Source organism: Rattus norvegicus, chromosome 5 (genome assembly GCF_021556685.1).
Source record: "Rattus norvegicus strain SHRSP/BbbUtx chromosome 5, alternate assembly SHRSP_T2T, whole genome shotgun sequence".
Taxonomy (NCBI): Eukaryota; Metazoa; Chordata; class Mammalia; order Rodentia; family Muridae; genus Rattus; species Rattus norvegicus.
Genome location: NC_141538.1, coordinates 11,235,905 through 11,262,123, shown reverse-complemented (window position 1 = coordinate 11,262,123; position 26,219 = coordinate 11,235,905). Strand labels below are relative to the sequence as shown.

Genomic DNA, 26,219 nt, shown 5'->3' with positions numbered 1-26,219 from the left:
TTCCACTTAGATTCACTCACCTTTCCCTCTCAGTGACAGACTGCCAAATGCTTACTGAGTGTGTGGGGTGCAACACAATGTTTATGACATATTACACTAGCAAAAGGTGAGTAGTACACACATAATTTACAGATGAGAACAGCATATACAACTCTCACTGTAAACACGCAGCCACTTGACTCTCAGAGAACGCTTCTACTGAATTCTTGTACTGCAGTGACCCGCTGATGACAGCTAATCAAACAGTATGGACTTGGTAAGACAAGAGGAACCAATGGTTCTACCATATCCACAAATGTACCTGCTGACTCATGAGTGACTGCTGTGCTGCCTGACAGGTTGTGTGTATTCATGTGCCAGCTACCTAGAGCTAGGATGGTGGAAACAAAATAGCAATCCTCTCCTTACTGTTCAGTTTAGAGCGACAGCCAGCCGCTGCCCCCCCAATCACACACTGAGTGTCCCAGTCCTGTGGCAGGGATACTTTCCCCACAGTGGACTTTAACTATGCCACACACACCTCAGGGTCGGGAGAAGGGTATAGTAGTCACCACTAGACAGGATGTCAGCCACGTAGGCAGAGGCATAGCCTCTCATTTTTTTTTAACCTTTGCTTCTTGTGCCAGCTTCCACATCCATATGGTTACTAATGACTGCTCTGCTTAATGAATGACTTGCATAATTAAAAAATTTTTGAGACAGAGCCTTACTTATCCTAGAAATTACTACATGGACCAGGCTGGCCTCAAACTTAGACATCCACTGGCCTTTGGCTAGAGAGTGCTGGGATTAAAGACCTCACCACTACACTGGGCTGAAGTTTGCTGGCTCCACCAACCTACTGCCCTTCCCACTTCCAGATCCTTCTTCACTCTGTGATGCTATCCTATCAGATAAATTCATAACACCACATATGTTATCACTGGAATAACTAACAAAGTTTAGATGGCATGGATATCAACATATTCTTTGAGATGTGTTCTTGAACATTTGATGTGCCCGTCATCTCTGTTCAACTTTAGACAAAAGTCTGAAACTGAGAAATCCAAATGCAATGCAACAAAATGCATTCCAGTGATTCTTTTCTTTAAAGATATGGTCTCACATAGCCCAGGCTGGCCTCAAATCCCTTATGAATGCATGGACGGCTGGTCCTTCTGCCACAGGCTGGGCTTACCTGCTTATACTACCAAGCCCGCACACTAATATCATTTTCAAACTCACTTTAAATTGATAAACTCACTTTAATTAAAAAAAAAAAAGACAGTATGATACTACTTTAGAGTAACAGGAGACATTACTTTAAACAGGACAGCAGAAATGTTAATTATAAAACTCCCTCTACCCGCCAACTTTTTTACACTTTGATTACAGTTTTTAACATAAACTGAATATTTGTTTTCTGCTAAATGGAATGAAATTGGACACAGAATCCAAAAGCACAGACCTGAATTTCTCCTTTGACTTAGTGTTCTGTGGAATCTAGCAACAGCGGTTCCCCAATTAAGGCAAGTGGGTATTTGCTGCTTCCCACGACTCTGAGTTATGGAGGAAGGCAGAGGCTCTAGCCATCACCACAGTAGAGTACAAAGAAGCGTCGTGCTTAGTACCGGTTGTTGTGCTGGCTCTGAGGCCAGGGAGCCTGGACTCCACCCCATGTAACTGCCCCCTATCTCAGATTTCCCATCTGGAAGAGGGGAAAACAGTAAAACTGCTGCTTTCCATGTTTGGAGTTATTAAGTAGAGAATCAAACCTAAGTACATGACAAGGCACGCAGCCAAGAGGAAGCATTACCTGCTACTGAAAACTGTCTGAATTCACTCAGAACAGGAGGGCTCATCACCCAGTTCCAAACTTTGTTAAAGAGAAAAACCACTAAAGCTGCATGAACGTGGCCACAGAAAACCATCAAGGCAAATGACTTCTCAATGGAACAGTGATCACATTACTAGCCTTGAACCTTTGATCTCAGGGCCCTGCTTTATTTATTCCTGCAGGCTGCCTGCCTCTGGTGTCTACTCCTACATGTTTGTTTCTTCCAGACAGGGTTTTATTATATAGCTCTGACCAGCCTAGGATACATGTAAGCCAGGCTTGACGTTGAACTTGTGGTGATCCTCCTGCCCCGGCCTCCCAAGTATTTGGCCAGAGAACAGCATTGAATACAGGTGAGCCTCATAAAGTTTTGTGTTGGAAACAATGGTTATTAATTTAAACACCTGGTAATTTCCTGAAGCATATTCCATTTTTAACATTCCTTTCTATTTCCCTCAATTTACAAGGTGCTTAGAGAGGTGTGGGACAAAGTCCATGATGCGCACAGCTGATGTGCACAGCTGGGAGCAGCCCTCTAAGATGAGCCCTGCTCTCCTGGATTCACTGTAGTCTTTAGACTTCTCTGAGCCAAAGACACAGTTTAGTGTCTACAGTGGACATTTTCTTCTCAACAACTCAAGCCATTTTATTTCGGCTGGCAGTGTGATCAACTAAGATACAAGGCAGGCCTGGGAATGGTGCAGAGGTGGTGGTGGCTTTTCTTTATGCTGACTGGTGGGGGGCAGTTCAGGACAGAGGAGACACAGCAAGAGGAAAGGCCTCGACTTCTGTGATACTTTAGAGCCTTGGCTGGCTATTTGGCTTCAACAGCTCCATCCAGAGAGTTCTCTGGCCTGAGGAAAGGTGGGCTGGTCATCTTCAGCCACTGTGCACTTGTGGTCACTGCAGAGAGGAAAAACGACTACTGCACAGATTCAGAGGACCCTTTCGTGACACTGGGCATCCTCTCTTCTGTTTGATGTGATTACTAAAAATTGTTCAAGTAGAAATATTCTTAAAGCATTAGATTACTTGAGAACTTAAAAGCATATTTCTGTTCATGGTACTAACTTTTGTGTATCTGACGTGTAACTTTTGCTTCTCTTTTCCAAACCCACTGCCTTTCAAATTGCCGTGTCCTGCTTTGGGAATGTGAGATGGCAGGGTGTTTCTATCGCTGCTTCTGGCTGGCTGTAGTGTGTGCCTGATGATTAACCCTGCAAAGAAGCATGGCACAGGCCCAGAGCCACACATCTTAACGTGTTTTCTGCTTGGAAGGGGGATTTACCAAGGTTGTGCAAGACCTTCATTGTAGTTGAAGATATGTGTATGACTGTTTTAAACATAAAACTTGTAACAAGAAATGCTCATAAAATGGAACCATTCAAATTTCTTGGAGACCTGAACCAGCAGGTTAACATTTTCTACTATGATAAAAACACTCCGTTGCACTCCGTACACTTGAAGTAGCAATTCTACGAGTTCTAGGAATATTGTTTGATCCATCTGCTAACATCAAAAAGAAAGAACCTAGCAAGACGAGATTAAAGGCACCCATTAAACCCCGAAGGGGCAGGGGGAGGGAGGTTAATGGGCACTGGGAAAAGAAACTCCTTGGCTGTTGAAATCTACAGTAAGACAGTTTTGATGGATAAACTAAAGACATTTTTGAGGATGGGTTGATATTAGAAATGCTTATGTTCTTTGTTTATTTTTTAAGTTCTTAGATGCTAAGGGGTAAAATTTTATGATTCATTGGAGGAAACAGAGTTTGAGGCTCTAAGATCTAGAAAGACAAAAATATTATTTTCCTGAAATTGGTTTTTCAACTATTATATAAAAGGCAATTTTAAAAAAATATAAATTGCAGGATTCATCAGAAGTATTTCAGGAGATAATCATCCGTGGCCCTGAAGGCAGGCAGCGTGTGGACACTTCAGAGCATGCGCCGGCCCCACGTGTGGACACTTCAGAGCATGCGCCAGCCCACCCCCATGTGGACACTTCAGAGCATGCGCCGGCCCCAAGCGACAGAGCCTTGCCCATACACGCCTCGGGTTGGTTTTGGCACTACAAAGTCAAATATGTTTTTAAAAATATTATTTTCTTAATTTGTTTTCTGTAGGCAAAAATATCAAGAGGGAAACTTAAAATGATTTCCGAGGATGGGGATGGGGTGGGGGTAAACCATATCACATGACATCTTTGATTTCACAAAGGCATCTTTACTGGCAATTAGAGCCTTTGAAGACCCCATCATTCAGGGTGTGAAAGTTAATCCAGAGCGTGGCCAGTTTGCTAACTGAACAGGGGATGTCCTCTGCCTGCTCCTTCAGGGGTTACTTGGAAGAGTAGCCCCTCACTTGTAATTATGCCAGCCGAAACTCTGGGGACCTGGGGGGTTCACCAGATGAAAAGATCAATCAGCGGTTTGCCTCCATCTCCTTGGTCTTGAGGAAATGGCTAGGTTTTATACAAAACCTGTTTGTAACTCCTGCAAGTGATACTTGCATTCATCTGGTAATGTGACATCATTTCATCAATAATCTAGGGGTAAGAAACAGATTCGAGGACTCGACGCGCGCAAGCGCAGACCCACTCCGCCCTCTTACCTTGCTCTTTGATCTGGCGGATCTGTTTCACAGTTTCTTTTAAGATGGCACATTTGTCAGGTTTGAAGTTGAAGTTGTCGATATCATTAAAGTTTGCAAAGATCAGCTCTGCGAGTTCCTCTATGTACTTATTTTCCTGCTCGCGGTTACGTTTCTCCGTGCTCCTTTTGGGGCTAAGAAGGAATGTGGCATTATTATTTATCTGAAAGCAACTGCTGAACTCCTTTAAAAGTGAGCACAGAAGGGGTTGGGGATTTAGCTCAGTGGTAGAGCGCTTGCCTAGGAAGCGCAAGGCCCTGGGTTCGGTCCCCAGCTCCGGGGGAAAAAAAGAAAAGGGAAAAAAAAAAAAAGTGAGCACAGAAGACAAGCGGCCTCCTCAATAAGGGACTTAAGACCGGGACAGTAGTTGGTCGCATGTTTTCAAACATTCAAATCCTGACGAGTCTGTGATTCTCTTTTGTCCTTTGTGGGATTACTTCCTGGATGTGCTCATCTCCAGCCTCACTGTAGCAAGGGGCACTGTGCCTAAGACAGAGCTTTGCAGGGGTGAGCGCTGACCTCACTGTCGCACAAAGAAGGGCTTGAAAGAATCAGTAAGGAGTTATGTCAAAAAGAAAAGTCAGCTTCTACTTAAGGTAAGTTTGAAAGGGTGAGTTAAAGTTAGGTGATTTTAATTGGAACATGAGTTTCAATCCCTTTTCTGTTTTATTTTGGTAATCAAAAAATGGTAATAAAACAAATCTTTATAAGATCTTTAGATTTTTATTTTATATTTATAATTCCTGAAGATTTCCTTAGAATATTTGTGATCCAATCAGGTAAGGTAAAAAGTCCCAAGCTAAAAGTGCAAGTGACCCAGGGCTCTGTGTTAGCTGTCCACCCCAGTGACAGGCAAATTACAGACAAATGGTCAGAGTTCAACTGAATTTCAATGAGTGGAGAAAAATATAAAAACTGGCAAAAATCTTCTCACATACAAATGATAAAATAACAAAACTCCAAATTTCCTGTTGAAAATAATATAATTATTTGCTCATACACAGAAGTTCATTAAATGATGCCAAAACAGGGGAAGAAGCTGAATTATTCAATTTTTTGTATTTAATTTTCTGTACTTTTATTCATTGGCCCAGTGAACTACAGCAGGGCAGGGAGGAGGTTCTGTGTCTTCTAGTCCTCACTTCTGCGTGTGTTCTCCCTTATTAAAGTGATAGGAGGAGGCTGAGAGAAGGTCTTCTAGGAGCCCAGACCCTGTGCAACCCTCCCCACCCCCACCCCCATCCCAACCTCCCCCCAACACTGTTTTACACTTAGACCGGGAGAAATGACAAGTCAGTGAGAAAGGAGACTGAGTTACAAGACTCATGAGAGGCCACAAGGAAGGGATTCCCTCCTTGCCACAACTGGGCCCCTGGAGAGAGACTGCTCAGCCAGGGGCCCTAGAGCATGAAGGGAAATCTTGCACTCAGCAGCAGGTGGAGAGGACCAAGAAGTGGACCTTGGGAACCTGAGGGCCAAAAGGTAGCAGGGCTGGGTGTGGAGACGGGAGTTAGATAGGCCGGTGATCAGTGCTGCAAGAAAAGCCTAAACCGTGGGTTTTCCGACCTTTCTCCACTTCTCTTGGTAACTTTTTCTAATGCACAGTCCCCGTTTCCTAATATTTTTTTAATCACATAATCTAGAAGCAGTGTTTTTATTTAACTTTAAAAATCATTTATAGGGGGTTGGGAATTTAGCTCAGCGGTAGAGCGCTTGCCTAGCAAGCGCAAGGCCCTGGGTTCAGTCCCCAGCTCCGGAAAAAAAAAAGAAAAAAGAAAGAAAAAAAAAAAGAATTAAAAAAAAATCATTTATAGGTGCTGGGCGAGGTAGCCCACACCTTTAATCTGGGCAATTGGGAGGTAGAGGCAGGTGCACCTTTACGTGAGTTTGAAGCCAGCCTGGTCTAAGAGACAGCAAGAGCTACAAAGAGAAACCCTATCTGGGAAGACAAAAAAGCAAAACCAAAAAAACCCAAAACAACAACAACAACAACAACATTTACAGGCTTGAAAATATCAAAAGTATGGGAAAAGCCCTCTCTTTGTGGTGGTTTAAATGAGAAAAGCCTCCAAGGCTTCAGTCATTCCACAGCACAGTAGGCAGAGGCTGAGGAGGTGTGGCCTTGCTGGAGGAAGTATGTCACTGGGGGTGGGCTTTGAGAGCCACTAACTGTGTCTGTCTGTTCTCTACTTCCTGCTGCTTCAGCCACACCTTCTGTTTGCTGCTCTGCCTCCCTGCCATGATGGTCTCGCATCTTTGGAATTGTAAGCCAAAATGAGCTCTCACTTTCTGAAGCTGCTTTGGTTGTGGTGTCTCATCACAGCAACAGAAAAGCAAACTCTCCTCCATCTTTGTTTCCTTTGTGCACCGGTTCTAACCCACCAAGGCAGGTAGCAACAATCCCGGTTTCCTGGTTACCCCACAACACAACTGCAGATGCTTCCTCCTCTCCAAACTCTTTTTTCAATATAAAGGGCAAAGCAGCCCATAAACATCTTTTGAACTTTGCCCTTTCTCTCTCATAACATCTTTTGGGATAGTATCTAATTATATATGTAGGCTAGGCTGGTCTCTAAGTCCTATACAGCCCAGCTTGGTCTTAAATTCCTCCTGCCTCAGACTTCAGGGTACACTACCACAACTGGCTCTGTGCCCCAGTATTTTAGGAGGCCTTTAAAAATATCAACCTCATTGTTTGTCACAGTTGCACTGTGTTCCAGGCCACAGACCATCTTAAAATGTTCTCTGCAAAATTTTCCTGCCCTTTTATGAATCTAAGCAAGAGTGCAAAATGCAAATGAGTAAGCTCACACCTCTGGATTTCTGCACACACAGACACTGCCATGAGGCCATTCCTGAGAGCAGAACTGCCATTATGATGTTGCCAACTTGTTTTAAAATTGTTTGTTTTATCCACTGAAGAACCACAATTTATTTTTAAGTAAAAAAACAATTGGATTGAACATTTCATGCCATAAAAAAAAGTACCTGTACAGTGTTCGCTGACCTAAAAGAAAATGTGGAAACCCAAAGATTATGGCAATGAACTGATTATAAAAGTAAAAAGACACAAGGGTAGTAAAGGAAAATATGAGAGAATTTCCTTTTAAAAAGAATAAATTCTGTAAATAATCCACATATCCAAAATTTAAGCAGTTACATATATAAAAATTGAATTAGAGAAAAAAGCCAAACAAATATTTACACTGAGGGTAAAATCAGTGCAAAACCAACAAAGAAGCACACAGACTCCTAACAGACACGGCGGTTCTCTGGCCAGCAATACGCTCACCTGGGTCCGAGCTGGTCCGGACATTCCTTGCGTTTTCTGGTCTCTGCCCTGGACGGGTCAGAGGTATTTTCTCCCATCCCACTCATCTTGAACACATATCAGCAACTAAAACAGAAAACGGGTGGGGAAAAATGCATGAAGAGTTCTAATAAAGTGTCACAACATTCTGCCCACATGTAAGGACTTCAATCAAACACCTGATTGCAGTTCTGAACACACTGTTTTGATAAATGCACACAGATAATGTAAAATTAAAAATCAGTCCCCTCTTCCCTTGCAGATCTTGCTTAAAGGCTAAGGGAGGGCAAAGGTTAATATTAGGAACAAAACCCCCCCGCCGCCGCTCCCCCCCCCCCCCCCTGCCCCACTGAGGCCAGGCCCTTTAGGCAGAGACTCAACACCCAGCGCTTGCCTGGCCCTGGCTACAGCCTCTGGTTTCCAGGGGGCTCCTGCACCATGAAAATGACAGCTGTTGAAGGGGCTCCTCCCAGTCTGTTTTGGGTTGGCCAATGTGTTCTGTGCGCTACAGTAGCTCACAGTGACAGACAGCCTGGGGCAGTGGGCAGGAACACTTTTATTTATTTATTTTTTTGGTTCTTTTTTTTCGGAGCTGGGGACCGAACCCAGGGCCTTGCGCTTCCTAGGTAAGCGCTCTACCACTGAGCTAAATCCCCAGCCCCGCAGAACACTTTTATAAAGGGTTCCAAATTTGGCCAGGTAGGTTGATCTGACCCCCTTGCTGTGGCCCTGTACCAGACTCTAAAGCAAGGCCTCCAAAATGGAGGTCCTTCTGCCTCCCTCCCGCTTCCTCTCGGGGCAGTTCACCTCATTCTTAAGCTAGCAAGGTGGCTTCCTTTCTCACATTCTGCTAGACCCCCTTCTCTTGCAGTCCAGATGCTAATCATGGCTGTGGGAGGAAGACGACTCTGATAAAGCTCCTGCTTGCTGAATTGTTTTTGGTGAGAAACTGAAAAGGACACACAGAAAGCGACCCAGTGTCCTCACACTGGACACCACTGGGGCCACTATGTGACTTGTATGCAAGGGCAAAGTGACAGTTCTAGAAGAGATAAAGGCCCTCTCACAGGTTCTCAGAGAAATTCACTTATGAGTTACTAAAGGGGCTTAGCATATGCTCAGCAAAGGAAGCCAGCCTGGCCCCACAAACTCCAAGGTCAGTGGTGTGTCTTTCCTAGAAACCCAACACTAGCTCCCTCCTCATCCTGAAGGACTGCTGCCCTCCTTTACTCTGGAAGATCAGGGAAAGCTAGTGAGAAGGTGAGGTCAGGAGCAGCCCGGGAGCCCGGGAAAGACAGCACAGACCAGGAGGAGCAGCAAGAGCAAGGTGGGCTAAGGAACGCCATGGTGGCACCTGGGGCTCATGGCCACCTACCAGTCCAACTGTCTGCAGTCGCTTGCCTTGGATGTTATCCCGGACCTCGGTCTCAGCACTCCCTCCACAGGCACTCGCTCTGGCTAACGTTCTGATCCAAGTGCGCAGTAGGGCCAATTGTCCTCTCTATTTTTTTGAGAGTCACATGTTTTACAGAACCAATTGTTTTTAGGGAGTCAAAATGAAGAAATGCTGAATCAGCAAGAGGGAGGTGGCACCAATGGCACATTCAGTTTAGGAGGTCACATGGAAAGTACAATCAGAACTGATGCCGGAGCTTCCTGTGGGTGGGAGCAATGTAACCAAGTCCCAAGGTCCTGTCCTAGGCTTACTTTCTGCCTGATAATAAGTACTGTACTCAGTGACTATTCACTTGGTTATGCTATCTCCTAAGGCCTGACTATGAAATCTGTACTGCTGAGTAGCCACGGGCTAGCAATGTTCAGGCCCTCGCTTGGCTAATTCGCTGGCCACGTGACCTTAATTAAACTTGTTGCGTGCACATTAATGATTTTCTGTAAAATGGAGTCCCACCACTGACATCCATAGCAGAGGCAAGGCCTGGGACCTCTTGGGAGAGGACTCTTGCTATTCACTAGCACGTCACTGCTGAGGCAGTCGCTCCTACACTTAGGGCCACAGCGTGCTGCCTCCTGCCTTGCCTGTCATGGGTGAGTCGTTCTTCATGCACTACAAGTAAAGGCCCATGCGAGAAGGTTCAAGATACACAGGGCTTCTGTGCACAAAGTGATCACTGCTTCACTATACAAAGCCTGCCTTTCTGTCACTCTGGACGGACATGGCAGGGAACAGAAAGAGAATACTGCTGCTCCAGACGGAAACAAGGCGAATGGAGATGAATTCAGGGACAGGCAATGCTCGGACATACACACAGGCCTTAGAGGGCTATGATGCTGCCCCGAACTGAGATCCAAGAGCGCTCGCCATGCTGGCGGACATGAGGGTGGGATGAGTTAACAGAGGGCTGGAGAGCCAGGACGCTAGAGGAGGTGCAATGACAACAGGCTATACACATTCATTCTTCCTAATTCTTTCTGAATCATAATTCCCAAGACTTCATTCACACCCAGTAATCTTCCAAGAAATGATCAGGTAATTTTTCTCTAGAATCATCTGTCAACATGTCATAAAAAATAAAGTTCAGCCCTTCCTAGATAGTAAAAACAAAAGCAAACAAACAAAACCAACCCCCCCCCAAAACAGTATGCGTGAATGATAGTTTATTTAAGATAAGAATTATATAACTATCACCATGTATATTAAAAATCATACTACCAGAAAGGTCTGAAACCTTAAGAACTAAAATAAGTGCTTGCTGGTCACAGAGAGTCAGCTTAGGACTGAACACTGGCTCTAGCACCATTCTCCTTTAAATTCACAGAGCAGCCAACAAGCACCTTGCAACAACCGAGGTTGAGGGGCGGAGCTGATCAAGAGTGTGCACTCTGGCCCAGGAACAGCTTAAAGTCCTGGAACACACTGCTGTATCTTACTTGGACCTTCTCCAGATTCACTTAAAACACTCCATTTGTACATTAAAACATCATTTGTTTTCTCCCAAAGTTACTTAAGTACCAAATTTTCACAACATATAAATGTTTCTTCTACTCACTGAACACAATGGCTTCCTTACTTGAGTCTGGCCCACACATCATTTTTTTCCAGGTAATCTTTCTGGGTGACAGCTCTTAAGCAGACAACTCCACCAGCCTGCATCACACTCTGTGATGGAGATGGGAAGGGCACCTGACCATGCTCCAGCTGACTGGGAATAAGCCACAGAGGTCCATGCATATCACTGCCAATCATCAGGGTAGAGAAGGCGGGGCTAAGGACCCTAGCCCTCAGAAAGCAAGGAGGGCAGGCAGGGAGCACTGTGGCAGGCTACCAGACACAGCTGCTGTCCTGAAGCACATAAGTCTGTGACCTGCTCTTCAGTAAGTTAGAGAACTGAGTGAGGCTCACTAGTAAGGGTCCAAGCATGCTTGGTGGGTCGCTCCGACAGGAGGTGCCCTGGCATTTCCCCACGCCATGTGAGACACAAGGGCAAGCATTTCCCCTGTAGCATGTGGTGGCGCAGAGGTGACACAGGCCCCAGATGGGTAAGATCAACTGTAGACTTACAGAATATCTAAAAGCAAAATAAAGCTACATGGAGATGAGTTTTAATGTATTTTGTAAATTAATTTCCAAGGCAAAAGTGTGAAATGGGAAAGCGTGTAGGCACCGTTCACAAGTGAATAAACCAATAGATTTTGCATCTCTGCATGTTTTCCACATTTCCATAAAATTGAAGCTCTCAAGAATATCACCCTCAGAAAGAAGACGTCGATGTAAATCACAGAAACTGATTGGGACACAAATGAAAGTTGAGGTGGCTGCCATAATCACAGTGATTGAGGGCGAAGCAGTTTTTGCCAGATGGTGGGCTGTGAAGGCCAAGCCTGCAGACGGTTGTTTCTGTTTGCTGCTCTTGTTATCAACAGGCACACAATGGCAGCGTTCTCCCTGTGACTGAAGGCCTGTCCTCCCATCCTCCCTATCAGCTTGAACGGACCTGGGAGAAGAAGGAAGAGATACGGCCGGCCACGAAATTCAGTAAGCTTCAGCTTTTACAAGTAGCAATATCTGGGAGGGTGAACAATACCCAGTCAAGCAAATGACAAAAAGCAAAATAAAATGTCAAATTCCAAATGAGCACAGTCTTCGTTCATGGAGCTCATCCATCTCACCTAGGAGGCTGTGTTTGGAAACAGCCCCACGGCATTCGAGCTACTTAATCATCCAGAATTATCCAGTGATAATGTGCACTTATTTGTTATCAGCCCAGGCTATCATCCAAACAAGGCCTGTAAAACTGTCAGATTTACTATATGCTGAACACAGTTAAAGGGTAACACCCTTGCTTAAATCCACACGCAAGAAGAGCACCAGGCCTCTTCCCAGTTCTAAAAAGAAAAAGTCTTAGAGTTGGCCCCCCTAGTAAGTCCCTGACTTTGAGATGGAATTCACAAGGCAAGTAAGTTTCTTGGTACACAGATGATATGCACACACAGAGAGAGGTGGAACAATTCCTTTAATCACGGCCTCTCCATGAGGGCCAGCCTCTCCCCCTCTCTCTCTCTCTCTCTCTCTCTCTCTCTCTCTCTCTCTCTCTCTCTCTCTCTCTCTCTCTCAGACAATTATCTCTGTGCAGTCCTGGCTGTTCTGGAATCCCATCTGCAGAGGTTGGGCTTGAACCTGGAGCTGGGCCTGCCTCTGCCTCCACAGTGTGTGCCGCACTGCCAGGTCTTTCCAGTCTTTCTGGTCTCACTTAAGAAATCCATGAAACCTGTGCATAGAGTGGTTGATTCTGCCCAACTTTTCAGGGATGGGGATCAAACCCATGACCTTGGGAGTGCTAGGAAGAACTGTGCCAGCCCTTGGCTTTCTGAAACAGGGCTATTCTCCATACCCACAACAGACTTGAACTCTCAGCCCTCCTGCCTGTCTAAGTGCCATTTCTCCATCTCTGCTCTTTGAGGCAGACCCCACTGCTTAGAAACTCACTGTGCTTGCCCGTTTACTGAGTCATGTGAAAACAGCAGATTCTCAGTTCCCACCAGTTCCTCCCTCGAGATCTATCTACATGTTCCGGGGAGGAGGATGGTTTTATTACACAAACTCAGAATCCTTGGGCCTTCTCTGATACATCTTAGGAAACACAGTAGCTAATGTTTGAATGAACAAAACATACCTTTTGCCTGTGAATACTGGGAAAAGAAGAGAGGACAAACATTTTGGAAATAACCTGGTTCCAAATAGTGTTCATTGATCAAAATTATCCCAGGCAAACATTATTAAGACTCCAACTTTGCCCCAATAGTTAAATAAACATGAACTTAACGTAGTAAATATACAGATTGTGTAAAGAATATTTTTGATTCACACAAACAAAGCAGCATCACATACACAAATCAGACTGGAGTAGAATTAGACATGTACTTGATGTGAGGTGAATGTACACAGATAAAACATGCTTTTCCTCCCATCAGGCACGTAGAGGGCGGACACACTATTTCAGGTTGTTTAAGGTGGGGAGATGGTGAATCGCTTTCCTGCAAGGAGCATTACAGCTTTTACTAGAGCATAGGAATCCTTTTTAACCTCATCCTAAACGGCACTGTGGCTGTCACAGTTACCTACATGTTCACACTCACATACTGCACACTGTACCCAGTGACAGCTCTTAGCTTAAGCATTTACAAGAGTCACTTCAGTTGATGCGTGATGAAAGACATCCCATTTGGAGGCTGAGTCTCAGTTTAACCTGACTCCTTACAGTAGCGTACCGTGCATTTGACTTTATAAAGAAACAGCAAGTTAGGCACACAACAACCGCATTAGAAAATGACTTCCATAGGACAGCGCCAGTAGTGGCCAGGACTAAAGAAAACAACACATGCTACGACTGCTCTCCAAGGAGATGGCTGCTTCTGCATGACGGACCCTCTACCACGTGAGAGTAAGCGTGCAAACAAATGTTTAAGCTAAAAATTCTTCCTCCCCAAAATGCTTTGCTCTTAGGTTTACTTTTGTATAATGGCCTCAAAGTGGTCTATTAGACAGTAACTAGAAGACACATTGTACTTCTGTCTGAAAGCCAATAATCCTCATGAATTTTTTAGTGAAGGACACTTCATGCCATCGGGAAGACAGTAGTAAACACACAGGGAGCAGGAGCAGGCGCGGCTCTTTAACCTGCACTGCTACAACCAAACGAACAGCTTGACTCACGCTCACTGGCAACACAATTATTATGCTGTGACATTTTCATCATCTACGTCTTCCTTAAACAGAGAGAAAGAAATCTCCCCAAAGTCTCACTGGCAAAATTCATGCAGAATATATAAGTGGTGTGGGGGTGGGGGGCTAGGGGATGTCCAGTGTGACGTCACCGGCTAGAGCCAGTTTCTGCTTTCTGTGTCCTCACAGGTTAAATTTCTCAGTGCAGGCAGCTACCGAGCTCTTTGAATCCAGCAGGTCAGATGAGCAAATACAGCCAGAAGGAGCAAGACAAGGTTTTAATAAGGCCTCAGTTGAGAAAACAGAAAGAGCATTCCTTCATGCAGCTCTTAAGCCCTTCTCTCCCCCACTGCAAGTGGGGTGCCTGTTTCTAGTTAACATTTAAGGTCTGACTTGCTCCAAAGGCTTCTGTACAAACTCTGTACAGAAATCAGCAAGTCAAGAACAGGAGTTAGCCTTCCATAACTTGTCGGAGGTGAATTCAGTGAACTTTCCTTCCTCCTGTCATTCATTATCTCTATGAGACACAAAGCCTGCCCAGTTTATGTGAGAAAGGCTGCCCATCTGAAGCCAACAGCTTTGCTCCTGAGCTGCATGACGCTCCCATCCTACAATACCTTCTTTCCTAGGAGATGTATGCTTCTCCACAGGAGGCAGGAGGTTGCACACAAACACTTTGCACACTGCACTTGGACTACGTCTTGACATGGACTTGTGCACACCATGTTGGTTATCTAACTTCTCTGATTTGCTTGCAAAGCAACTTCAGGACAGGCTGGACTCTCACTCAGGTAAGATTCGGTCACTGCCACTGACTGGGCACCTCCTACAGTGAACCCCCACCACACACACACACACACACACACACACACACACACTCTTGTCCTGTGTGAGCTCAACACCACTGCACACAGGACAAAAGCAAGGCATAGAAGACACTTTAGAATTCTGAAGTTAATCCAGCCGGATTGACAATGCCATTCACCTTCAAGCCCAGTAATTGGAAGGCAGAGGTGGGAGGGACCCCACTGTCCCTCAATTCTAATCACTGTAATGTGGGCACTAAAGTGATCTTTTCAGGACACAACGGTTTCACTGAAAAGACATGTATAGACTTGAATGTGTTATACAGAAATTATTGTCTTAATCTAGCTTAGGAAAGGCTGTCTTCATCATTTGATAGGATCTTTCTTTTTTCATTATATAAAAGCCACGCATACTTTGGAACTATCCAGTGGGTCAATACACAAGACTCCATTACTGTTGTAGACAGTGGAGTAAAAAGAAAAAAGTTGCTAGGCTTTCTCTCGGGCACACCAAGATGTCTGGGTTCATTCTAAACAGAAAACTTTCCCTGTAAATTCAGAAATAGCAATTGGCTGATTAAGAATTCTAAGGTTGGGCTGGAGAGATGGCTCAGCGGTTAAGAGCGCCCGATTGCTCTTCCAGAGGTCATGAGTTCAATTCCCAGCAACCACATGGTGGCTCACAACCATCTGTAAAGAGATCCGATGCCCTCTTCTGGTGTGTCTGAAGACAGCTACAGTGTACTTACATATAATAAATAAATAAATCTTTAAAAAAAAAAAAGAATTCTAAGGTTATTAAGGATAGAAAATGACGCCCGCCACTTTCGTCATAAACACATAAGCGTGAATATCTATCTTCACCGCTCTCAGCCCTTCCTGGTGTGGATCAAACCTGTATGTAGAGGCTATGATTTCTGACTTCCGTTTATTTAAAGACTCAGTGTAGGTTGATGTCATTTGCTGGTGAAGGCAGGTACAGGACGGAAGGCCTGTCACTGGATGAGAAGGAAGGGTGGAGACAGAGGCGGGAGAGCTGTAAGAGTAGTAACATGGAGGCACTCGTAACTGGTCCTCAGCTCGCAGCTCTACAGACACAGGTTGTCACGACTGTTCTTAAGGATTCTGTGTTGTTTAGATGACCCAACCATACCTTAGCTAGGTGGGCAGTTTACATCCTTATTAACTGGTTGTAAGTTAATTGTGTGTTTGTACTGCGGATTGAGAACTTAACACATAAATCTGGTTGCTGAGTAATGATTTCACTGGTTAGTTGGGAGTGTGAACAGCATCTGTGACGAGGAAGCCCCCTAGACTATAAAACGCTTGGGGCTAGTGTGGCATGGGAGGCTCCACAGCCCCTGACCTCGATGGATGGTGACAGGCGTGATAACAACCCGCCAGGGGACAGTGTGAATGCATCCCACAGAGAAACAGCGGGCCAGCGGGAACTCGCAGGGATAAGGGTGTAAGGGCGTGTGCCTTTTGAAATTTTACCACAACAACTTAACTTTTGTTTTGTCTTGGGGGAGAGGTGCTGCCTCTTGAATACTGATGGTGGTGTCAGAGCTGTGAGAGACCTGGCTTCCAACTCAGTTCCCTCTGCTTCAGGCTCCACAGCGCTGCCTGCAGGCGTGTGTCTTCACACCCACTACGCCCTTAAAGTGCCTGTTCACCGTTTACTTAAAAGGAAATCATTTCCCGGGCTATTAGAGATGTCCTACACGTCCCCATTTAGCAGGACACTTTGTCCACCTGACTTACTGTTTTACCTCTAATAGAAACAAATACATGTTTTCACATTCAAATTTCAAAGTCAATATGCAATTATAGTGACAAGTACAATTGGCATAAATTGCAACCAATTCAACAAAAAAAAGTTTGCGGCTTTTTTGGTAGGCCCAATCACTGGGTCCGGAAGAGTGAGGTGTCCTGACAGAGCCACCAACCGTGGTACTCAGAGCGTGGCTGGGATCCACAGCAGGGACTACAGATGGGGTAGGGTATGCGCTTGGTTAGTACAACATAGGTTAATACTTTCAAAGTTTACACAGACGTGCTCTACAATATTACTGAAATGACTGTGTGGTTCTAGGTATGAGAGAGGACAAGAGCCCAAGGTGAGGAGGGACCAGAAAGCAGACATGGAGCGTGAGTGAATAAAGGAGTCAGCCGGTCCTAATGCACAGCACGCAGCGGGTGCCAGCCATTCCAGGAACCTGGAAGTTACTTAACCCGTGCCCTTGAACTTAGCTTCTCCGATTATCATAATACTGACATTCTGTGTTTGGTTGGACTATGAAATAGATGTCTAGCACCCTGTAAGGGTTTTCTTAATAAATATAAAATATTTGAATTAATAGCATGCAAATATTTATGAAGTTATCTAAACTGTTAGTAAATATAGTTGGAGAAGAATTAATTTATAGGAAAAAAGAAGAAAAGTTAGTATATTATCAATCAAATTATTTTGATGAGAACTATTTAATTTTATATTTAAAATTTATTCTCATTACTACAGGTTCATAATTTTTTAAGAGAACCAGTGAGATGCCTGAGAGGGTGAGGGATTGTCATGGCAGCCTGTCGCCAGCCTCTCTTTGAGGAAAGAGCTAACTTGTGACAGCTGACTTATCATCTGCACGGGACCTCGGCAGTCCTCGGACCTCCACATGTACACGATGCACCCACACCCCCATGATGATAACAACTATTATTATTTAAACAGGAAGATGGGAACGAGGAAAGCCGTGAGAAAGGGCCATGCTGCCAGGAAAAGCAAGCTGCACGAGTCTTTTCTAAATAACCTGCTCCTGGGAATTTAACTGTAAGGTAGAGACTGCTCCCCCTCATTTTCTGGAGGATACTAAACAAAATATGATGAATTATCACTAAGAAAAGCAGCAAATACCACTTACAATAATAAGTAGAATGGGATATGGGAGGAAGGGAAAGGGAGGGGTGGGTGAGTGGCCGTGCGCGCGCGCACGCGCGCACACACACACACACACACACACACACACACACACACACACACACACACACACACACAAACCCCACACAGGTGGGGATAGGAAGAGAGCTCTCATAGCACTACAGTACATTAGAAGTAAAATTTACAACATAAATTACTGACCTTGGTAAAATAAAAGTATTTCTGTCTTTTGCAGACAGGGTTTCTGTGTGTAGCTGGGATTACAGTCAAGTACTACCACCGCCTCGCCAAGTATTTTTATAGTAATTTCTAGACTGATAAAACTATAATATAGCATACATTCTTCCAAATTTACCTTACAGGAAAAATGTAAATTATTATTTCTACTTTCTGCTAGTTATGAAGTTTTTCAAGTTTTCTATGCTGGCATATATTACTTTTTTAGAAAATAATAAACAAATACATTTTCTGGAGCTTTTTCCAGAAAAAGGATATGCCGCTAAGTCACCAGGGAGGGACCTGTTTGAAAGGATTAGAAGGCCCAGTCGCTAGCTCTTAGTTTCTGCCTCAGTGCCAGCATGCTGCCATGCTTCCTGTCAGGATGATAATGGACCTGTGAACTGTAAGCCATCCCCAGTTAAATACCTTCTCTTCTAAGAGTTGTAGTGTCTTTCTCTTCAAAGCAATAGATCAATGAACAAGACAAATGGCCTCTGCATCCAGGTCTAGGGCACCTACCTGGTCCCCTCCCTCTCCTAAAGAAAGCTCCACAGGCCGGGCCACGGTGCTGCCCCCACCCTGCTTCCTTCCCTGTGCTCAGTGCTCTCCAAGACTTTCCCCTCATCAACGGAAAAGGGATTCCATCATGCGACAAGGGAGAGAGAGCAGAGGAGCCAAGGTAGAGCACGTGGTGTTCCCTTCCTGGGTAAATCATGCAAGGACTCTTCTACAACAGACTGACTTCCTCTCTCCCTGTGCATTACAAACGGACACAGCACAAGGCCTGACAGTACCATTCACAGTCAGGAGGCTAAGGCAAGAGACTCATGAGTTTGGGCTCCATCTGGACAAGGTGGAAACTAAATCAGCAACAGAAACCCAGGGCCACTCTCAGGCCTGCATCCAGTTTGGGCTTTCAGAAATGAATGGCTAACTGAGAATTAATAGAATTTAAAAATTATCCATGAAATTTATAACTTGAATTTTTAAATTATCCCAACAACAAAAGATAAGCCCAAATGATCAATTTAATCATTTTTGTGTCCTTCAAGTAGTGTATTTTGGTATTACCCAAACTATGTGAAGCCTTTCATTCTATTTCCCAGTAAACCCCACTCCAAACCCCACTCCAAACCCCGCCCCCAACTAGCCACATTGTAAGTTTTTCAGTTCCAGTTTCAAATTTGGGACACAAACAGCTGCCGGTGGATTCGTGATGTCCCTGCTGTTACTGGGCTGTGTATAACAGTCTCTAGCTGGAGAAAATGGAGTGAACTGCAGAGATCAGAGTTCCATACAGGGAGCCTCTGTGTTTTACAGCAAGAACACATATAGCTGGACCCGGGACTAAGGGTCTTCGACTACCTCCTGTGGTAATCAAACTTGAGCGACCCTACACATGGCACTTTGTGGACTGAGTTTGAGTAATTTGGAATCAACGCGGGGAACACGAAGACAAACTCAACCTGTTTTGTACTGCTCACGGCTGTTCACCACTGTACAATGTTTTTACACCAAGAGACTAAGGAACAACTGCTCTGTAAAAGCTGTTCCTTTGAATAATGATCTATAAGGCTGCGGATCTCACTTAGCCACAACTGGCAAATACCAAGCCTGCCATGAACCACAAAAGGAATCAAGATGACTGTCTGACACACGGAAACAGCTAACTACATTTTATTTCTTCTGTCTGCTACCACGACACACGGCAAATAAAAAAATTTTAGTTTGGTATTTTTCTGGCATTTTCTTTTGAGCCAACAACTTTTATATTTGGACAACTAAGTCTCAGAAGACTCAATTTGTCACTCAAACAGAACAAGTTCCATTTTGGAATTACTCACTGAACTTGTGTAGGCTTCTGACCTGAAGTCTGTTTTCATTTCTGGCTCCAATGCTTACTTTAACTACCTTGCTTGTTGAGCGCCACTCTGTGGCCCCTTGATGGAGTCTTCTGGAAGAGCTGGAGCTTGTCAGGCGTGGAAGACTGAGGAGGAGCATGCAAGCCACATGCAGGGCTGAAGGCAGTGGCCCTGTACCTAGGGGCCTAGAAGACTTAGGTGGAGAGCAGATGGGATTCTTTAGGGGAAGCTAGTTGCTGCTAGTTGCTGCTGGGCTAAAAGGAGAAGCAGGGCTGTCTGAAGTGGCCATGGTGGTGGCTGGGCAGTGCTAGGGTCTGAGCAAGCTTGGGAAATGTGAGCTGGCTGCAGGTCAGACTTCCCGTGACTGAGTGGGGAGAGTGCAGCACTTAGCCTGCCTTACCTTTCCAGAGACTGACAAATCTAAATCTCAGAGCGTTTCCTGCCCTAACCAGCCTGCTGAGTGACCCCACATCAAGCTGAGGCAGGGCACCCCTGTCTGAGGGAGGAAGCAGGGGGCGAGAAGGCAGGAGCTTTACATTCAGTTCTTTAACTCCCAGTGAAGCCTCAGGCAGGCCTGAACTCAGCGCTTCCCTGAGTTGATCTTGTCAGTAAAACATGGCATGATCTGAGATACAGATCAGGTACTGAGGGCGTGCTGGCCAGAGAGTATTGTGGTGGCACGTGAGGAGGGGCTGAAGTAATGCCAACCGGACCAAATCCCCAGCATCAGCAAACCCACAGAAACAGGAAGATGGCGCCTGGCTAGTGGGAGCTGGGAGGGGAAATGGAGGGACTACTAATGAGCTCTTCTGCACTGAGATGCCTCAAAAGTGACCAAGGTGATGGCGGTTCACGCTGAATGAAGTGGAATATCACTAAACTCTGTACTTTAGGAGGCTGAGTTCTACTATGTGAGTCTAACCTTTTAAAAACCAACATTCGAAACAAATGAGCCCTCCAGAAAACAAATCCCATAAATTATCAAGTTTGACTGTGCTAACTGGTGAAACCTTGCCGGAGAGTGGGGAGCAGAGCATGCGGGATTATTCTGAGTGGGAGTGGTGGCTCACAGACATCTGCAGTCCAGCTACCGGGGATCTGAAGGTCTTTTCTGACCCTGAACACCGGTATGTGTATATCATACTTATATACAGACGTGCAGTGAACACATGAAAAATAAACCAGGCAGATTCCTAGAGGTTCTCTAACGGACACCAAAGGAATCAGCAGAGGAACCTGCAGACAGGACAGACTTTTCCTGGCTCCGCCGCAGACCATGGGAGATAGTCAGGGATCACAAGACTCAGCAACACTATGAGGGGAGCAAAGTCAGTGCGGTATTGTGTGTCAAACAACTTCTGGTTCCTTTTGACTCTCCTGAAAGGCTACCTCTTCCCTGGAGTTCAGTCCTCTAGAAGTTGCTGGTTTCCCACCACCACACAACTAGATGTGCACTACTTAAAAACCCTGTTCCTGTGCAAACACTCTCCACCCACAACGTTAATTAGGGTTTTTTTGGTTTGGTTTGGTTTTTGTTTTTTTGTTAACTCAAGTTAGAGTTATGTGAGAAGAGGGAACCCCAATTAAGAAGACACCCTCATCAAATTGGCAAGGCTGCAGGATGTTATCTTGGCTAATGACTGACGTAGAAGGGTCCAGATCAGTGGGGGCAGTGCTGCCCACCTAGACAGGTGGACCTGGTGTATATAAGAAAGCAGGCTGCACAAGCTATGAGGAGAGACTAAGTAAGCAACATTCTCCTTCCTGTGCTCTCAGTTCCTGCTTCCGGATTCCTGGTCCTTAATTCCTTTCCTGACAGATGAGAACTATACATAAAAAAATATTCCCATCCATCTGCATTCCTTCTGTGGAGTTTTGCCAGCATTCCTTAGTTTCCCACATAATCCTTTACATTAGTGAAGAATTTGGCTTCTGATTAGTTTTCCCTTTCTGGCCATAATCTGGCTATTTACCCTGAGTGGCTTCAAACACTGTGAAGATCTAGAAATTATTGTCCCCAAAGGTCTGGTCAGACTTCCCTTCTACTTCAGCCATGGCTGTCTCTCATCTTCCTCTCATCTGTTTCCACTTGAATGTCACCTCTTTCCCCAGACCCTGAAGAGGCCAGCACACTCCTCGTGTGACTGTTGTTGGTGTGGAGAACCTTTTTTCTCAGTGACTTTCCCTCATCCCTAGCTCCCCAGCCTACAGTGCTTTCTCTTTCTCCTAGAAAGGGATAGATGGGGACTGAGGAGTGTACCACATGTTCTAGGGAGAGAGCCCCACACACACCTTGTGGTTTGTGACACTGCTCCTAGTCCTGTCAGGAACCTCGTCGTTCTCAGGTGAGCCCTACCTAGTTCCCTCAGCCTGTGTTTCCAGCTTCACGGAGTTAATCTTGGAAGAAATCCATCACTTCTCTTATGCTATCACTGAGGAGGCTTGACTTATTCCCACAAACTTACCACTGCCCAGCCACTTCTCCTTCCCATCCTCGGGATCTCCAAGACATTGCTATAAAAGTTGTTGGTGAGCTGTGGGGCGGGGGAGAAGCATGTCCTACCTCTTCCTCTTTAAACTGTATACCAGGCACATTTACACCATTTCCCCTGTTCTGGGGGGGCTGGGAGGAATTCCATTAATCCGAATCCCTCTCTAGGGACCACCAACTCATGTTCACAGCTCTCCTTCACCTGTCCAGATCACCGAGTTTACATCCCCCACAGCAAGGAAATGGAGCCCAACAACTATGCTGTAGAGTTAATCCCTCTCCCTCGCTGCCTTGCAATATACCAATACTTGGAAGACAGCTTATTTTGTAGCACCTCCAGGAGGATCTACAGAAGTGTAGATCTGTAATCAAATTCAGTGCTATCTCGGCAATGAAATACATGACCATTCGCACTGAGCAGGACAGATGACTATAAAGTCATCTCACAGTCATTAGGTCAGAGTTTACTGCAAATGAATTGGGAAATCCAAATAAGGGACTGCAGTCTATGGGCTAGTACTACTCCTCCAACAATACCAGGGTCCAGAGCTCACCTTTCTTCTGTCAATCCTTCCTTTTTAGTCTTCTAGAACATTCAAATGTGAGGCTGTACCGGCCACAGCATCTGTCACCTGCTGGTTGATCTGTCCGGCTAGGCAGATACCGGCCACCTTCCTCCCTCACCGTCCCACGTGCACCCTTCCTTAAGTGCAGAGTCAAGGAGGCTGATGATCCAAAAATAAAGGAGGATCAGTCTTCAGTCATGATATATGAGCAGCTGAGCTGGAACCCCTCAAGAAGCTTAAACCCGCCATGCTCACTGGCATCTGGCATACAGCGCCAAGCTCTCCCACTGGCATAACACTCATGACACGCCCCCTTGGGCACCAGGAGCCTTCCTGGGTCTCTCTCCTTTCACCTTTAATATATTTAAAACGTGTTTTCAGTCCACTTGATTATACAACTCTTTTCCTATCCAACTCCACAGTATTTCCATCTTCAGAAAAAAATCTCATACTTATATGCAGTTACTCCTTGTCCCTTCCAGCTCTTGGTGGCCAATGAGTGGCCTTCTGTCTCCAACGAATTGCTTAGTCTAGACCTCTTTTAAAACATGCAGTCAAATCCTTGTGGGTAGGTGTTTCGTTCATTTCCACCTTGCACCAGGGATGAACGACGGCTCATGTCTACGTTTCGGCCATTCCTTCCAGCCTTCCAGGATGTATAGTTCAGACATGGGGGAAGCCTATGTTCAATTTCCTGAGGATGTGTTAAACTGATGTCCAAGTGGCTACACTTGAATTTCCAGCTAGCGATGTCAGCTCCTTGGCCGACAGTCGGCATCTTCCGCTTCTCTCCTTATTACAGCCAGTCACTGGGTTGGAAGTACACCGCGGTGTACCTTTGATCGAAGTTCCTGAATTACTTAACAATGCTGAGCATGTTTTTTGATCATCTGGCTATTGACACAGACTCTCTCGAACTCATCAGCTCATGTTAAAAATAGTGCTCTCTGCTTAGAGACATAGCACGTGAGGTCCTGACTTTGATAACCAACACCAAAAAAATAATTTTAAAAAGACTCCCTAGTGACTCCATGTTGCTTTTGTGTTTAGGAACAATTTTGAGAAACTAATCAAAGCTGTAAAGTAAAAGCATAAAAATATGCAAAATAAGACAAAATCTCGTAAAGTCAGACTTAGCGCACTAGTTCCAGCCTTGCAGATGTAAGTACTCTTGGCTTACAGCATGGTCGCCTCCCCCACCATGGTTGCATATATGTGTAAGCCACTAGGGAACCCTTAAGACATGACCCAACAATTTCACTTCTAGGTCCATGCCCCACCCCAAAGAACCAAAGCAGGATTTCAAAAGACAATACAAACATACTACGACCAAAGCAGTGTGACTGGAAGTCGCAGAGTGGTGTAGCAACTTGCATGTCCACTGAATGGACACAGAAAACATGCATGTACACACAGCAGTCATGCAACTTTAAGAAGAACCAAACAAACTGACACACCTTAGACACTGGCAACCCACAGAAACTACAGCAAATGAAAGCAGGCGAGGGGGCACTTAATTCCACCTGTTCAAGGTGCTGAGGACAGTTAAAGACACAAAGACAGGAGAAAGTATCAGAGCTTGGGAGAGGACAGGGAACGACTGATGTGTGCAGTTTCTGTTAGGACGATGTAATCCTGAAAATGTATACTAGCAGTCATTACACAACCTTGAGGGTGTGTCAATGTTACTGAATCATTCACTTAATGAGAGGTGAAATAGTCGTTTTTATGTTACATGTAACTTGTACAAAATATTAAAACAAGACAAAACAGAAGTTTAAATAAGCGAGTGTAACAAGGGCACTTCTAGGTCCATCGACCCAGAGGCATTCGTAGAAATACAGCTTGGCCATCACTGCTACTCTTTAAGCTTCCCAGACAGTGTGGGTTCTCATTGGGGGGAACTCTATGCCTATGGTTCCCTCCAAACTATTCTGTCAGCCTTCCCTCTCAAACCTTTCACCACAAAACGTCTCCACAGTCACTGAACTCACCCTTCTCCTGGATTCCCGGTGTCGCCCTGGAATGCACTCAGGGGCATCATGATCTAAGCCCTTGTCTCTGTGTGTCTTGGGGTTTCTATGTTGTGATGCAACACCATGACCAAAAGCAATGTGAGGAGTGTGTCCTCTGTCCTCCCACGCCTCCCTGGTTCTCATCAAAAGCAGCGGGGGCAGGAACCTGGAGGCAGGAGCTGATGCAGAGGCCGCGGAGGGGTGCTGCTTACTGGCTTGCTCCCCATGGCTTGTTCAGCCTGCTTTTTTGTAAAGCCCAGGACCACCAGCCCAGGAATGGCATCACCCATCAATCACTAATTAAGGAAATGCCCCACAGGCTTGCCTACATCCAGACTTTATGGAAGTATTTTCTTAACCGAGCTTCCCTTGTCTCTGAAGACCAGCTGTGTCAAGCTGGCCTGACACACTATCCTACACACTGGGCTCGTCTGTTCTTTGTGTCTGCTCCCCCTGGTCTCAGTCTATTTGCTTGTATGACCCAGCATCTTCCCACTTCCAGCTCATCTCGTTCACCCTTTAAGGACTACTGCGGAGCCCCTCCTCTCCCACTCTGTCCACAAAACCATTTATCCTGCATCTCTGTCATTACTGCATTTAAGTACCTTCAAGGCAGAAAACTGCATGCTGTTCTCCTTTCCATCTCGGCCCTTATCAGCATGCTTAACACAGAAACACCTGATGCTCACAATGGCGTCACAAACTGGCCGAGCTCAGGGCTATTCAGCACCAAAAAGGTAACATTTCCAGTTTTATTCCGAATAGGGGTATTTCTACTTTTAGTAGTATATCTATATTTTTAAATTTGACCTCACAATTAACCCTATGAGATAATTATTACATCATTCCTGAAACACAGAAAAATGTTGTCCACTAGGCAACAGAAAGTGGAAGGGGTCTTCCTGCACAGTCCAGTTTGAGGCATGCACCCCCTTCTGCCAGCACACTGCAGCTGCCGTCTTACTGGACTCTCTTCTCAAGTAAATACTTCCTTTCACTATTTCCCTGTCGTGTATTTTCTTTATAAACTGGGGCGAAGTGGTGATGGAGAGATGGCTCAGCCGTTAAACATCACTGGCTGCTCTTCCAGAGGACCAGGGTTTGAGTCCCAGCACACAAATGGCAGCTCCCAGCTATTGGCAACTCCAGTTCTAAGGACTGACACCCTCATCTGACCTCTGCAGACAGGAGGCACTCACATGTTGCCCAGACAAACATGCAGGCAAAATGCCAATAACATTGAAAAAAGATGACAGTTAAAACCTGGGGCTGGACAGACGGCCTGGTGGTTAAGAGTGTTTCCTTCTCTGGCAGAGGGCCTCAGTTCAGTTCCTTGTACCCACTTTGGGAGGCTTACAACTGTCTAT

General features: G+C 45.3%; 1 protein-coding gene across 10 annotated transcripts in view; it reads right to left on the bottom strand.

Annotated features, from left to right (window-relative positions):
* Ncoa2 (nuclear receptor coactivator 2) overlaps positions 1-26,219 on the bottom strand; it is a 236,340-nt gene that overhangs the window by 73,566 nt on the left and 136,555 nt on the right. For 8 of the 10 annotated variants that reach the window (XM_087551360.1, XM_087551367.1, XM_087551359.1 and 5 more), the window contains 2 exons: positions 7,760-7,864; positions 4,429-4,601 (listed from right to left, as the gene is read on the bottom strand). In XM_087551360.1, the coding sequence (XP_087407486.1) occupies positions 4,429-4,601; positions 7,760-7,845 (259 nt within the window). In that variant the 5' untranslated portion in view covers positions 7,846-7,864. 10 annotated transcript variants of the gene reach the window in all.